The following is a 14,790-nucleotide window of genomic DNA, read 5'->3' on the forward strand; positions in this document are numbered from 1 at the left end:
CAGAAATTGGCACTGGTTCTAGCCTAGCAATTGGAATGACTGGGTCTGTTCCCTAGACACGGTCCAGGTGAAGGCGATTCTGTGTAGAGAAGGGTGCCTTGAATTGAGGAATCGGGTGGTAACTCTCAGAACCTTGAGGTATCCCACATTTAGTCTTGGCATGAGAGTATTAGTGAAGGTTGTGGCCTCATTCAAGGTAGCTCCCTTTGCTCAGTTCCACTCCAGGCCTCTGCACCAGAATGTCCTGGGGGCATGGGACATGGGGACGAAGTCACTTGATATTCCAATGGCCTTGCATCCCTGTACTATTTAGTCCTAGAACTGGTGGATGTCTCCACAAAGAGTGGTGACAGGGAAGTAATTACTCCCATTTTCTTGGAAGGTGCCAAGGACAGGTGCCAACTTGAAGGGGGGAGAGAGTGTTGAATAATCTTTCAGTATAAAAGGTACTTTGAGTCCACTAGAAAGGCCTTTGTCTATCAATGTTCTGAAACTGTGGCTGGCCTGTCTGGTATACTTGCTCTCTTTAGATCAGTAGCAGTGGCTACCAGATGAGGTTTCAGTTGGACAATACCATGGCTGTGGCATATATAAATCATCAAGGGGCACCAGAAGCCAAGCAACCCAAAAGGATGTGAACCTCATTTTATCGTGGGCAGTGATCCATGTTCTGACTACAGTTCACATCTCCCGGGTGAAGAAATGGCAGGACATTCTTGTGAGTAAGAATTAATAGAGCTGCTCTTTGTCCCATGATGTATGATAAAGAAAACTGGACTTTTGGCTCACTTGTAAAAAAAAATTTTTGAAGTACACCATGGGACACAGAAGTCCCTCCCCTCTATGTTGGAATGTATAGCTTGTTACAAGCTATACTGAGGTACTCTCTAAAAAATGAGTTATACAGGAGAGGACTTCCTGTCTTTTTCCAGTGTCCAATCACCTGTAGGTAGCACATAACCTTGTGAGTAAAGATAATAGAGCTGCTCTGTGTCCCGCGATGTACTCCTAGAAATGGATTTTATAGTGAAGTACAAAATCCAGTTAGTATCCGACATGCAACAGCATATTTAATTTAGAGAAATTGCAGTCAAATTTACTTGCTAAAAAAGTTAAGACAACTAAGGAATTATTTTCCCAAACACATTCCACGGCATGCCAATCTGCTGGCAATCCATACATTATAGGACTACACATGGCACATATAAGGACCAAGTGAGACATTTAAATTGAAAAAAAAAAAAAAAGTTGATGTCTAGGCCATGCAGGAGAAGCCAGCAAACACATGGACAGTTATGTCAGGCAAAATATTTAATGGCCAATATCCAAAATTCTAAATATATTGCTTCAGCATTGCTGAGGCTTTTGCCTGATTTGAAAATAAAAAAGTCACATGTACAATGAATGGATGAAATCAAAGCAAGTGGGAGGATGACCTGATGAAAATGTGGAGGGATTTTGAGATCAGTCACAAAGAAAGATACTGTCACCTACTCCGTTATAACGATTTAGTCCACTATCAGCTGACAGACCAGCTTAATCCAAGCAAGTGTGATTACAAAAAAAAAAAAAAAATAGATAACATTATCTAACATATCTAGGGCCTGTAAGCCCTGTTAATGTATCAACCCTGAAAGTCCATCATCTATTACTTTATGGAGTACATGTGCAACGCATGTCCAAGCGGTTAGTTTGTTAGCCCAACCTGCATTGCTGTTTAGAGTGATTTGAGCTATTCATAATGATCAGGACTGCAGAAGGCTTCTCTACAACCAGCAGGCGTATTACAGCACCCAACACCCAAAAACCAGCAGCGAAGGAGCAGTGCAAGTTAAAGTATTTCAATCTTTTGCAATCAAATTTTTGCGAAAAAAGGGAAGTGGTACTTTACAGCATTTCCTAACAATCCAATAGAAAGTCTCTGAGCTTCAGACTCAAAAACAAGACAGGGTTTATTAGAAACTGATGCATTTTCAATGAAAAATAAGCATGATGGGTAGATTAGGCATTTAAAGTCCAACTCCAAAAATGTAAAAAATCCACCCTCACCCTGCACTGCACTGCACTTAAAAGTTGGAATGCTGCAGTGGGATCGCAGACGGTAGCAATGCTGAGGAGAGCTTGCTGACATAAGGAATAACGTAAGAATGGCATAAGGTATAAAGTAAGAATTTGCACCTTAATCCTCTGCCCATAAACTATACGAGTAGTTCATCCTTGCAGTGATGAGGGTAGGGGGCCCACTGCAAGGTTGGACTTTAAATCGCTTGCTGACCAGCCGCTGCAGTTGTACTGCGGCAACATTTCTTGGCTGCACCAAACGCAGTCATGTTATGTCGCTTCCAATTTTGGCCAATGCTTGTGCTCGACGGTCGCGATCACCGCCAGGCTCCCGCGATCGCTCGGGACACACTGAGAACTGGGATCTATGTGTGTAAACATACAGTTTCCAGTTCTCTGAGGGGAGAAAAAAAACAGATCGTCTGCTCATATAGAGTATGAACAGCAATCTCATCTCCCCTACAGCCCCCCCCCCCCCCCCCCCCCCCCCAGTTAGAACACACACTATGGAATACAAATAACCCCTTGATCGCCCCCGTGTTAACCCATTCCCTGCCAGTGACATTTTTACAGTGATCAGTGCATTTTTATAGCACTGATAGCTGTACAAATGGCAATGGTCCCAAGTGTCAAATTTGTGCGACGTGCCCGCCATAATGTCACAGTCCCGATAAAAATCGCCGCCATTACTAGTAAAAAAAAAGAAAAAAAAAAAGAAAAAGACGAAGAAGACGAAGAAGACGAAGAAGACGACGAAGAAGAATAAAAATGCCATAAAACTATCCCATATTTTGTAGACACTATAACTTTTGTGCAAACCAAGCAATATAAGCTTATTGCGATTTTTTTTACCAAAAATATGTAGAAGAATACATATCGGCCTAAACTGAAGGAAAAATATATATATATTTTTATAGATTTTTGGGGGATGTTTATTATAGCAAAAAGTAAAAAAAAATTGCATTTCAAAATTGGCACTTTTTTTTTTTGTTTATAGCGCAAAAAATAAAAACCGCAGAGGTGATCAAATACCACCAAAAGAAAGCTCTATTGGTGGTAAAAAAAAAAAAAAAAAAAAAGACGCCAATTTTGTTTGGGTGCAAAGTCACACAACCGTGCAATTATCAGTTAAAGCGACGCAGTGCCGAATCACAAAGTGTTCTGGTCAGGAAGGGGGTAAAATCTTCCGGGGCTGGAGCGGTTAAAGTTTTCCTGGAGTTGGCATCTCAAACCAAAATGTTTTATCTTAGTTTGGATTGAATATGGAACCCTGTCCGGGTTTTTTTTTTACGGTTTGTGAGGTCTTCCTTTCTGACCCGAGACACAACAGGAAATGAGAGGAGAGCTCCCCAAAGAAGGGCAAATTCTGTCACTGGAAACAGTGTTCCCAATGGAAAAAAAGTGCCCCTCTATTCCTATTACAGTGACAGGTCAAATTTAGAATTTTACCATTTTCTGTCCCAGTGACAAGGCCATTGGAACAAAATGAGAAGACAAAGTGTACCAGTAGGGACACAGACAGTAATATAGACCCTTTCACATGTCATTTAAAAAGTATGACATTTTTTTAAAGGGGTCTTCTTTACTTCATAAACCTGCAATGCTGCTTCAAGTGGCTTTAAACTGCAACTAAATCATTTCCATGCGAAAACACAAATTCACTTACCTGGCCCCCCGCTGCTGCCATATGAGCTTGAGCAGCTTGCTGCTGAGCAGCCTGCTGCTGCTGTTGCTGCACCTGCTGTTGAACTGCTTGCTGTGCTGCCTGCTGTTGCTGAGCTTGCTTTTCTGCCTGCATCTGGGCTTGGGCTTGCTGTTGGGCTTGTTGAGCCTGTGCTTGTTGATGCACCTGCCGAGCTTGTACCTGCTGAGGAGATAAATAGAGGTGAAATCTGCTAAGCTTTTATCTACTGACAAGGAAAAACTTAAGGGCATTTTCTGAAGCATGCCTGCATCAGAATGCCAAACACCACATGTTTAGAAGCTTTACCCAAAGCAAACAGAATATTGGCATGCATTAAAAAAAGGGATTCATTCCAGAGATAAAACTATAATTCTCCCACTTTACAAGACTCTGGTCCAGCCGCACCTAGAGTATGCTGTCCAGTTCTGGGCACCAGTCCTCAGGAAGGATGTACTGGAAATGGAGCGAGTACAAAAAAGGGCAACAAAGCTAATAAAGGGTCTGGAGGATACTAGTTATGAGGAAAGGTTGCGAGCACTGAACTTATTCTCTCTGGAGAAGAGACGCTTGAGAAGGGATATGATTTCAATTTACAAATACCATAATGGTGACCCTACAATAGGAACAAAACTTTTTTGCGGAAAGGAGTTTAACAAGACTCCTGGCCACTCATTAAAATGAGAAGAGAGGTTTAACCTTAAACTACGTAGAGGGTTCTTTACTGTAAGAGCAGCAAGGATGTGCAATTCTCATCCACCGGCGGTGGTCTCAGCGGGGAGCATCGATAGTTTCAAGAAACTATTAGATAAGCACCTGAACGACCACAACATACAGTGATATATAAAGGTAATACTGACATAATCGCACACAATGGTTGGACTTTTTTCGACCTCACCCACTATTTAACATGGCGGCAGAAGGGCTCCTCTGCGCAAATCACCGTAGCTTTAAGGGGTATAGGTGGCACACGTCCACATCACTAATGAGCCGATGCACGTGCCCGGCGGCCGCGATGTCTGCGGGCACCCATGATCACTCCTGACAAAACAGGAACGGGGATGTGTGTGTAAACACACATCCACGTTCTGTCAGGGGAGAGGAGACACATAGTGTGCTCCTAGTATATAGGGACACCGATCGATCTCTTCCCCCAGTCAGTCCCATCCCCTCATAGTTAGAACACGCAGTGAGGGAACACATTTAACCACTTAATCGCCCCCTAGTGTTAACCCCTTCCCTGCCAGTGACATTTATACAGTAATCAGTGGCTATTTATAGCACTGATCGCTGTATAAATGTCAATGGTTTCAAAAAAGTTTTCGATCCATCCACCGCATGTCACATTCCCAAAAAAAAAAAAAAAAAAACAACACACTATCACAGATCACAGCCATTACTAGTAAAAAATAAAAATGCCATAAAGAAATAACCTGTTTTGTAGCTGCTATAACTTTTGCACAAACCAATCCATATACGCTTACTGTGTTTTTTTTATTTTATTTATTTATTTTTACCAAAAATATGAAGAATACATATCAGCCTAAACTGAGGAAAAACAATTGTTTTTTTAAAAATTAGAATATATTATATCAAAAAGGAAAAAAAATCGTGTTTTTTTTCCCCAAAACTGACGCTCTTCATTTATAGCGCAAAAAATAAAAACTGCAGAGGTGATCAAATACCACCAAAATAAATCTCTATTTGAGGGAAAAAATGGACATCAATTTTGTTTGGGCACATTGTCGCATGACCGTGCAATTGTCACGACCGTGCTGTAATGGCCCGGTCAGGAATGGGGTAAATGCTTCCAGTGCTGAAGTGGTTAAAAATGTGAACAGCAGCTAGACTAGAAACTCCTTCTGCTACCGTGTTTCCCTGCAAACAGGCGGGAAAGAGCTGGGATGTGTGACAGCTGTATATCAATTAGGAAAGAGGTACTTAGATTTGATTTTATTAAAATTACAGTGCCAGCATTCACACAGGTTACGTGCTCCATCCCCATATTTCAAATTGGCTACACAAGTCAATCATGATCATGTGATTGACCTATAAAAGTTCAATATTAAAAGTATTTACAATCATTCTTATGATGTCTATCTAGGCCATGGTTTGAATGTTTTAAATCACAGGTGTCAAACTGACGCCCCCCCAGCTGTTGCAGAACTACAATTCTCATGAGGAATTGCAAGGCTGACAGTTACAAGTATGACTCCCACAGTCATACATAAGCTACCAAAATTAGTGTGTGCTGTAAATTGCCTCCAGCATTGCTCCTACTTTTTTCTTGCTGGAGGCTGCCATTTTTCTGAGGCCCAGTGCCTCTAAACAGCAGTAAATCATAAAGCAGAACTAAACCCATTGATTCAGCATTTTCAAAAGTTCACCAGAAGTTGGGCCTACCACATATATGTGTATTTATACTACCATCTCTTAAAAAACCTTGACCACACAAGGGTGGATCTACTTTTACCTAAATATGAGTCAAAAAGTTTGCTTCATAAGTGAGAATTTAAATGTGTCATATTTACAAAGTTTATTTTGTGTTTATACTATAAACTTAAATTTAATTCAGTTTGCAAAGTTCTGTTGTCATTTTGACATAAAAGAATCGATGTCTGGATCATAAATAAATGAAATCCACTGTTATTCAATGGTCCACAACAATAAAAAATTAAACAAAAAAACTTAAAAAGGTGGTGAATACTAAAGCTGTTTTAACACAAAAATCCAGGCAAACATCAAAATCCAGAAGCTGGAATATAATGTATGGCCAGCCTTAATGTACCATTTTCTTTTTAGATTTTCCAAAACCATATAATATGGAGGTAAAACCTAAATGCTTTCAATCTGTATGCAATCAGGCAGGCCCTTTAACTACATAGTTGAAGGGAATCTAAATAAAATTAAATGAGAAAGTTGTATAATGTATGGCCAGCTTTATTGCTTTACCAAAAGGATACACAAGGCCCCTTTCACGCCAGCTGACTAATCGCATCTGCCTGTCTGTTTTTCAAGCAAGCCCGCTTGGACCGCCCATTGTTCTCTATGGAGTAGCGGAAGTCAGCGGACATGTGTTGCTGGCATACAAGCCTGTCCACTAAAAACAGACGGATACATTCGTCACCCGTCTGGTGGATCGGATGGCAGTCAGATGGAAAACAGACAAGCAGTCCGTTTTCATCCAACCGCCCCATAGGAGAACAGTGGGCTAGTGTCCTTGTCCAGACTCAGACCTCTCATCCGTACGCTCGGCGGTGAGATTCCCCGCTGAGCGGGCTGATGTGCTCTACATTCAATCTACTAATGTAGTCTGCATATGGTTAGATGAAGCGGATGTCAAGGTTATATATAAATCAGAAAAAGATCATGTTAAATGTACTACATCACAGAGAGGCAACTAAAAAAATAAAATAAATGCACTGTTGGCAATTATATATGTAAATTGGAGTAGTTAATTTGCCCATTACATTTTCAAGCTCTGCTTCCTGATCCTTTTATATTACTGCGATTCTAAAAGACTGGGTCTATTGTGACTGAATTTGACAGAACCTGTGCAGTTTTAATGATGTGAAACACCCACAGTGGTCCTGATGGACAAAGATCACGTGATCTAGGCTGCCAAGGCTTTCAGACACATGACAGAGCAGATTTTATTTTTATAACAGAAAGATACATTTTACTCAAACATTTTGGTGACTATAACAAATTATAAACTAAAGTGGGCATTTTAAAAGGGTAAGCACACCTACCCCTAGTAAGTTCCAATTGCCTCTCTTCAGCAGCCCATGAAAGCAAAAATGTTCACCTTACCCTGTTCAACTGAGAATTTCAGGGCGCAGTTTGCAGCCCAACAAAGATCTTGCCAGAGTGTGTGTGTTGCTTTCAAGTACTGCTAAAGATAGGCAATGGGGCCCACTAAGAGTAAAAACACACTAAAATTGCACTTACCTTGGCTAGCTTTCAAGAAACGTTAAATGAAAAAGTTAAAATACTTAAAAACACGTTTTTCAAATAGCTTACAGTTTTTGCAGAACAGTACCTGAAGCATCTTCAACTGTTGCTGCTGCTGTGGTGTGAGAGTAACTGACATAACTGGTTGCAGAGACTGGGCTTGGTTTTGGGTGGAAAGCATCTGCTGCTGATTCTGTGCCACTTGCTGCTGTTGCTGCTGCAACTGGAGCTGCATCACTTGCTGTGGCTGCTGTTGCTGCAGTTGTGGCTGCTGCTGCATAACCTGCTGAACCGGCTGTTGCTGCATTTGCTGCATGTGAGGAAATCTCAGCGATGTTTGCTGCTGCTGTTGCTGCTGCTGCTGCTGCAGCTGCTAAAAAAAGAAAAAACAACTGAAGTAACATGAAACAAGAACAAACGTGGCAAGATCCCTTTAAGACCAAGTCTTACTAGATTTGCGTTTGATCAGCTGCTTTGGAGGGCAGAGGAGGCATAAGTGATCTAACAGACCCCTGACGTCTCCATAAATAGTACCAGTCACTACCCAAACAGATCACAAGGGCACAATTGTTATTTTTTAAAGAACCCTCATCTCTCCATGCTCATGCACAAATGCAAATGGCACATAGGTTCGGCATGCATATGTCAACAGTGATTGCACCACATGTGCGGTATTGCCGCAAACATCAGAGCGAGAGCAGAAATTCTAGCCCCATAGCTCACATTCAACTCTAAACAGATAACCTGTAATGGTTTTTAACGTGTTGCCCAAGGACAACTGTCTCCATTTCACAGGCGTGCAAATTTTGACATGTTTGGTATTTAATACTCAACACAACATAATTGCTTATATTTTGCGGTACTGCATTGGCGTTTGTGTGCACTAAAATTTATTCAAGCATTTATTCATGAAAATTTGTGCTTAACCACTTCATTACCAGTCACTTTTGCCCCTTCCTGTCCAGGAGAATTTTCAGCTTTCAGCGCTGTCGCACTCTTAATGACAATTGCGTGGTCATGCAACACTGTACCCAAACTTTTTTTTTTTTGTTTTCTTCCCACAAATAGAGCTTTCTTTTGGTGGTATTTGATCACCTCTGCAGTTTTTATTTTTTGCACTAAAAGAAAACTAATTTTGAAAAATATCCTGATGGGCACTGGATAGGCAGCACTGATAAGGAGCTACTGGACAGGCATGACTGAGTGCCATCTTATTGGCACTGGTGTGGGCACTGATTGCCATTTTTATGGGTACTGGCAGATGTTTATTATGGGGCACAGGCTGGCAGCTGATGGGCACATCTGAAGGGAGCAGCACTGATAATCAGCCGCTGATCGGCTCTCCCAGTCAGTGTGAACCGAGGAAAGCGATGGTTCGCGCGGTGATCAGCTGTGATTGGTCACATGGTAAGAAGGCTCCTTACTACGATCAGAGTTGCAGTGTGTCAGACTGAGGCACAGCACCTCTTATCGCCTTGCTGCATGCCCCCGTGGGCGCGCTCCGGCTTGTTATCCTGATTACGCCATCTCACATGTGATCAGAATAACACAACCACTTTGCAAGTCATCATATTGCTATATGACAGGCAGCAAGTGGTTAATAAAGAGCTACCTTTATGTGTATGGTCTAACTTATCATCTGATAAATCTACATAAGTCATCTTGTACATAGTTAACTGTGGGTTATTTTTCCCTTCATCTCCATTATTTCTATTAGCTGGATCAGAGAATGTTCTTGTTTTGGTGCTCATAGGAGCTGTATGTTTTTCTTTTTAATTTTCTAAATTCAATAAAATGCATAAAAACGGCTATGCAAATACAGCACAACATAAACTGCAATAGCTACCATTTGCTTCTTCAGTGCCTCTAATTTAAGAAAATATCTGATGTTTGGGGATCTAAAGATGCAAATTTTAGCAGTTAAACGTCTCCAAAACATGATAAATTCAGAATCTCAATTTAAATTAAAGTGTAAAAGTTCACCTTTACAGAAAAATCTGTAAGGTAAACTTACATAGAATCCCCCACCCCCCCGCCCAAGTCCCGCTGACCTGCATGGCGGCGATCGCCCGTTCTGAGCCCCAGTATAGCCGGCCTCATGGCTCCAAGACTTACAAATCCTCTCAGCGTTCTCTTTTCTTCTTCCCCGCTGAGAGGACAGGCTACGCAGGTTGATTGGTCGGCGCAGCCCAAGAGTGACTGCACTGACCAATTAGAATGCTCCTACCTCCTGATGGGGTACGTTCAGGAGATTAAGCTCTGAGGATTTCTAAGCCCCGGAGCCATGAGGTGGCTATACCGGGGCTCAAAACCGGCGATCGCCACCCTGCAGGTCAGGACGGGGGGGGGTGGATTTGGGGGTTGTGTGCAAGTTCACCTTATAGATTTTTCTGTAAAGGTGAACTTGCCCTTTAAATCCAGCATTATTGTTTTAACAACCACATGTGTCATGTAAATATGCCCACCACAGGTGTGTGAGCATTTTTCCCTGAGACCTACAACATGGAGAGTCTTAGCCCTTGTACACACGGTCGGACATTCGGATGGAAACCCGTATGGGCTACATCGGACAGTTTCCGTTGGAATATCCGATCAACAGTTTTAGAGCTGGGCTATAAAATTTTCCGACAGCACGATCCGATCGGACTTTGTCCGATCGTTTGTAGACAATTCTGATCGGACAAAGTGCCACGCATGCTCAGATCAAATTTCTAGACCAAAGCTATTGGCTACTAGCCTGAACGTAGTCACCTTTTGGAGCATGTTGCATCCATATTTAGGGTGTAACATGCTCCAGCAAATGTTCCCTTCACCTTCCCGATCGTGTCCTCCCTGTACCCGCTGTCACATTTCGAAAACAGCACGGCTATGCAGGGCTCCGACAGAAATGTAAAAAAAATTTTTATTGGATGTGTTTTTTTGCAGAAAGTAAAAATTGTGTTTTTTTTCAAAATTGTCAGACTTTGTTGATAGCGCAAAAAATAAAAACCGCAGAGGTGATCAAATATCATCAAAAACAAAGATCTATTTGTGGGGGAAAAGGGACAGAAGTTTTGTTTGGGTACAACATTGGAGGTTTGCATAATTGTCAGTTAAAGCAACGCAGTGTGGTATCGCAAAAAATGGCCTGGTCATGAAGAGAGTGAAACCTTCCGGGGTTGAAGTGGTTAATTGTAGCTCAATCACAGTTAATGTTATAGCCAAGTATTACCTGCTGCTGACTCTGTTGCATCTGTAGCTTCAGTATGTGTTGCTGCTGGACTGCAGCCTGGAGCTGCTGTGCCTGCTGCTGATGTTGTTGTGCCTGTTGCTGCTGCTGCGCTGCAGCTACTGCTGCCATTTGAAACTGCTGCTGTTGCTGCTGCTGCTGTGGCTGCATAACATTTTGCTGAGAGACTTGGAATTGCTGCTGCTGTTGCTGCTGTTGCTGCTGATGGTGTTGTTGTAAGGCTGCTTGTTGCTGCTGAAACTGCTGCTGCTGTTGCTGGGCCATTTGTTGAAGCTGCATTTGGGCTAGGAGATATAGTAAGAAAATGTAAGACGTTAATTTACTCCAAAAAGGTTGAAAAAGCTTAGCTCTACAAAATGTACTATACCTTAGTAACACATTATTGCCTGTACTGGCATTTTAGCCCTCGTGTTTGTGATAGAGAACTATCTGAATGCACAAGCTATGCATCAGACAAAAAAATAATGATTTCAAGCCAATATTTTAATTTTCTTATATACATATGTGCACACACACACACAAACTTAAATATTTTTTTTTAAATTTGAGCCTGTGCTATTAAGTAAACTACAAAAAAAAAAAAAAAAAAAAGAATAAGGAGCTAAGGAACAATTGATCAGAACTATAAAGCTCCAGCAGCTGGTTTCATATAATATTTTCAGGCAAATTTTTATATTTACCCCCCAAAAAATACATATGCTGTAGTATTGCATTTTTCATTAAAGGGAATGCATAGTGTTTTTTTCAATACATTTTCATATCGTAAGTTGAGAAGTAAAAAATAAAATAAAAGTAGATTTTTTTAAAATCTTTTTAGTAAGGTAATTATGAATCATCGTATAGTTTTATATTTAGCCCTTGAATTGATGGTTATTTTGCATCCCAGGTAGTCAGACATCAATAAACAACTGACATGATTTCTAATCCCTCTCTACTAAGAAGCTTTTAGTTATACTCTAATGATGTGCTGTGAACACTAAGTGGAATGGGTTAATTACAGCTGAATAAATCAGAATAATGAATTCTCTACTGTGAAGTTAGTGCCATCAGGTATCTTACAGAAGCAGTCAACAAAAGTACACAGCTAGTTGCAATTACACATCTAAGCCTGTGCTGTAAACACTAGAATGAAAGCACGCCACAATAAAAAAAAAAAGTTTTTTTGTAAAAAGGAAATTTTGACTTACTTGTAAATTTCATATCTTGGATTACAGTGCAGGACACAGGACTTGAAATTCAAACACCATGGGTTATATGCAGGCTATCTTCAGGTGCCTGGACACAGAGAAAAACTTTGCAAGAGACACGCTTACATAATCCCACCCACTCAGTGAGACTGCAGTTTTTAAAGCAAGCAAAAAGGAATGACCACAGTACAAGGAGGGAAGGGTCCCTGTTTCCTGTACTGTACTCCAAGAAAAGAAATGTACAGGTAAGTCAAAATTCCCCTTCTTAAATTGTATAGGACTTGTATTCATGGACCATGGGACGTACCAAAGCAATAAACTGGGAAGTGGGCAACAAGCAGCCCACAAAAAACAAAAAAATAAAAACCTAAAAACACTCAGATGACAGCTTGAAGCACACTACAGCAGAAGCTCGCATTAGCTGAGAACTGAACATCCACCTGTTAGAAACTAGAAAACGAATGAACAGATGACCAGATGGCAACCTTGCAAATGCGAGCTTTAGATGCTTGATGCTGGAAAGCCTAAGAGACACCAACAGACCTGGAGTGAGCTCTGATAGGAAAGTATGAACCCTTTTTGTCAGGGCATAGGCCCTGGAGGAAAAAAAAGAATGTTGCCTGATCCACCTGGTGGCATAAGAAGCAGGAAGTCTCTTAAGAGCCTGAAGAAAAAAAAAACGAATAAATGACTGACAACATTTAGGCAGTGTAAGGCTCGGTTCACACAGGACGCGGCACGACTTGCCGCGCCGCGACCTTCCGCGACCTCAGTGGCGACTTGCAAAATGACTTCTGTATAGAAGTCAATGCAAGTCGCCCGAAGTCATGCCAAAAGTAGTACAGGAACCTTTTTTCTAAGTCGGAGCGGCTTGAGTCGCTCCTATTAGAACGGTTCCGTAGTACAGAACGGGGGCGACTTGTCAGGTGGCGAAGTCGCCTGGACAAGTCGCGCCTGTGTGAACCGAGCCTTAGGAGATTTCCTTCGTTTTAAGAGCAGGCTAAGGGGAAGGAAGGATAATACATTCACGGAGGCGGAAGGAAGAGACCACCTTGGGTAGAAAGGAAGGCCTTGGTCTCAAAACAACCCTGCCCCTGTGCAACATCAGGAAATGCTCCTTACAAGAAAGGGCTGCTAGCTCCGAAACACACTTAACAGATGTACTGGCCACCTTACATATTATGTTTCACATAGAATCTCTCTAATTGGCTCTAAGGTGGGATTCTAGAGTAGCAAGACAGCCAGGTTCAGATCTCAAGGTGATGTAAGATGTTGAATTGCGGGAGATTTACATTGGCAACTCCAGGAAGAAATGCCTTGATTAGGGACTGAGAGTTAAGAGGTTTCCCAGAAAAGACTAGATGAGGAAGAAATGTTTCCCTACTAAGCGTAACCATGCATGTCCATGTTTATTTGAATTTCTTTTTTTGGGCCAAGCTGGCGTAAAGAAAATAGTTTGTTTTATGTATCATTAGCAACATACAGTACTGTGTTATGGCATTGGTAAGGGGACTTTCCATCTGCTGCTTCCAGTTGCTGATGCCGTGTCCCAGGAACCAGATGCCCCCCATAACATCTTTACCAGGATCCCTGATCAGATGGGAGAGCCCATTAAAGGCAGCAGTAAGGGATAATCCAGTGGTTCTATAGGCACTAGGATTACTTTTACTTTTAAGGGAATCACTGGCTCAAAAAAAAAAAAAAAAAATTCCAGTCATTGCGGCAGCTGTAGCGATGACCAAAATATCACCCTTCTAATCCAAGGATGTACCGGTACATCCAAAGTACAGGAAGTGGTTAAGTGTACTCAAGGCCATACATTGGTCAAGATCAGATTGTAGAAAAGCCAGAATACAAACAGAAGATTATTCTCTGGGACACAGACATCTGTCTTCAAACCGGAGTAAGTAGGCCTTCCATGTGTGATGATAGCTTATGCAGCAGGTAGATCTGATGCTGGCAGATTGCAGGGTAGGAAGTATTTTGTACCCATTTTGGATCCAGACTTGCTCAAATGCCAATAGATGTCCTCTCGCTCCAAAAATTGGGAGTAGCCCTTCATCATGAGGATGGTTCTGGGCAGGCTTAGTAGACACGGAGGTCGATAGCTTGCAACAAAAGGAAGTATTAGGCTTTGGGTTTTGAGGTTGAGGCCTGCAGAAAGCAAAATAGGCTCCTTTCCCTGATTAGAGGTAGAAGCTGTAGGATTAGAAGAATAAGGCTTTTCCCTTTGGTATAGGAGTACCTTTCCCCTAGTGACTTCCTTGATGAATTTGTCAAGAAACCCCCCAAACAGGTATTCACCATCAAAATCCAATCGTAAAAGACCCCTTTACAAGCAGCTTCAGCAAACCGAGCTGTAGGCCACAATATCCTGCACATATGCATATAGATTAGAGGTCGACTGATATATCGGCCGATATTTGACTTTTTTTAATTAATCGGCATCGGCCGATTGTGCTGATAAAGGCTAAATTATAACTTCAGCGCAACTTGCAAATGACTTCTGTAATAGCAAACAATGCAAGCTTCCTGAAGTCTTCCACTTGGTCCTCTTCTCTGAGCAGTCTGCCAAGAAAAGAACCAAAAGAGATACAATGTTTCTACTTATCAATGAACTGAACTTCATATGTAGGAGTTCTCAGTTTAACCATTTAAAGACTAAATCTTTTCTGACA

The 14,790-nt window shown here is 41.6% G+C and overlaps 1 protein-coding gene across 6 annotated transcripts in view; it reads right to left on the reverse strand.

Moving 5' to 3' along the window:
- Positions 1 to 14,790, reverse strand: part of MED15 (mediator complex subunit 15) — an 87,960-nt gene that overhangs the window by 43,887 nt on the left and 29,283 nt on the right. For 2 of the 6 annotated variants that reach the window (XM_077461563.1, XM_077461560.1), the window contains exons 6-8: positions 10,908 to 11,209; positions 7,785 to 8,066; positions 3,728 to 3,928 (exon numbers count right to left, since the gene is read on the reverse strand). In XM_077461563.1, coding sequence (XP_077317689.1) covers positions 3,728 to 3,928; positions 7,785 to 8,066; positions 10,908 to 11,209 — 785 coding nt within the window. Of the gene's footprint in view, positions 1 to 3,727; positions 3,929 to 7,784; positions 8,070 to 10,907; positions 11,210 to 12,112; positions 12,201 to 14,790 lie in introns of all 6 variants that reach the window. The other 4 variants (XM_077461562.1, XM_077461559.1, XM_077461564.1 and 1 more) reach the window with 3 other exon arrangements.

This window comes from Lithobates pipiens, unplaced genomic scaffold, assembly GCF_037356315.1.
Source record: "Lithobates pipiens isolate NorthernLeopardFrog02 unplaced genomic scaffold, aLitPip1_a1.2 Scaffold_3, whole genome shotgun sequence".
Taxonomy (NCBI): Eukaryota; Metazoa; Chordata; class Amphibia; order Anura; family Ranidae; genus Lithobates; species Lithobates pipiens.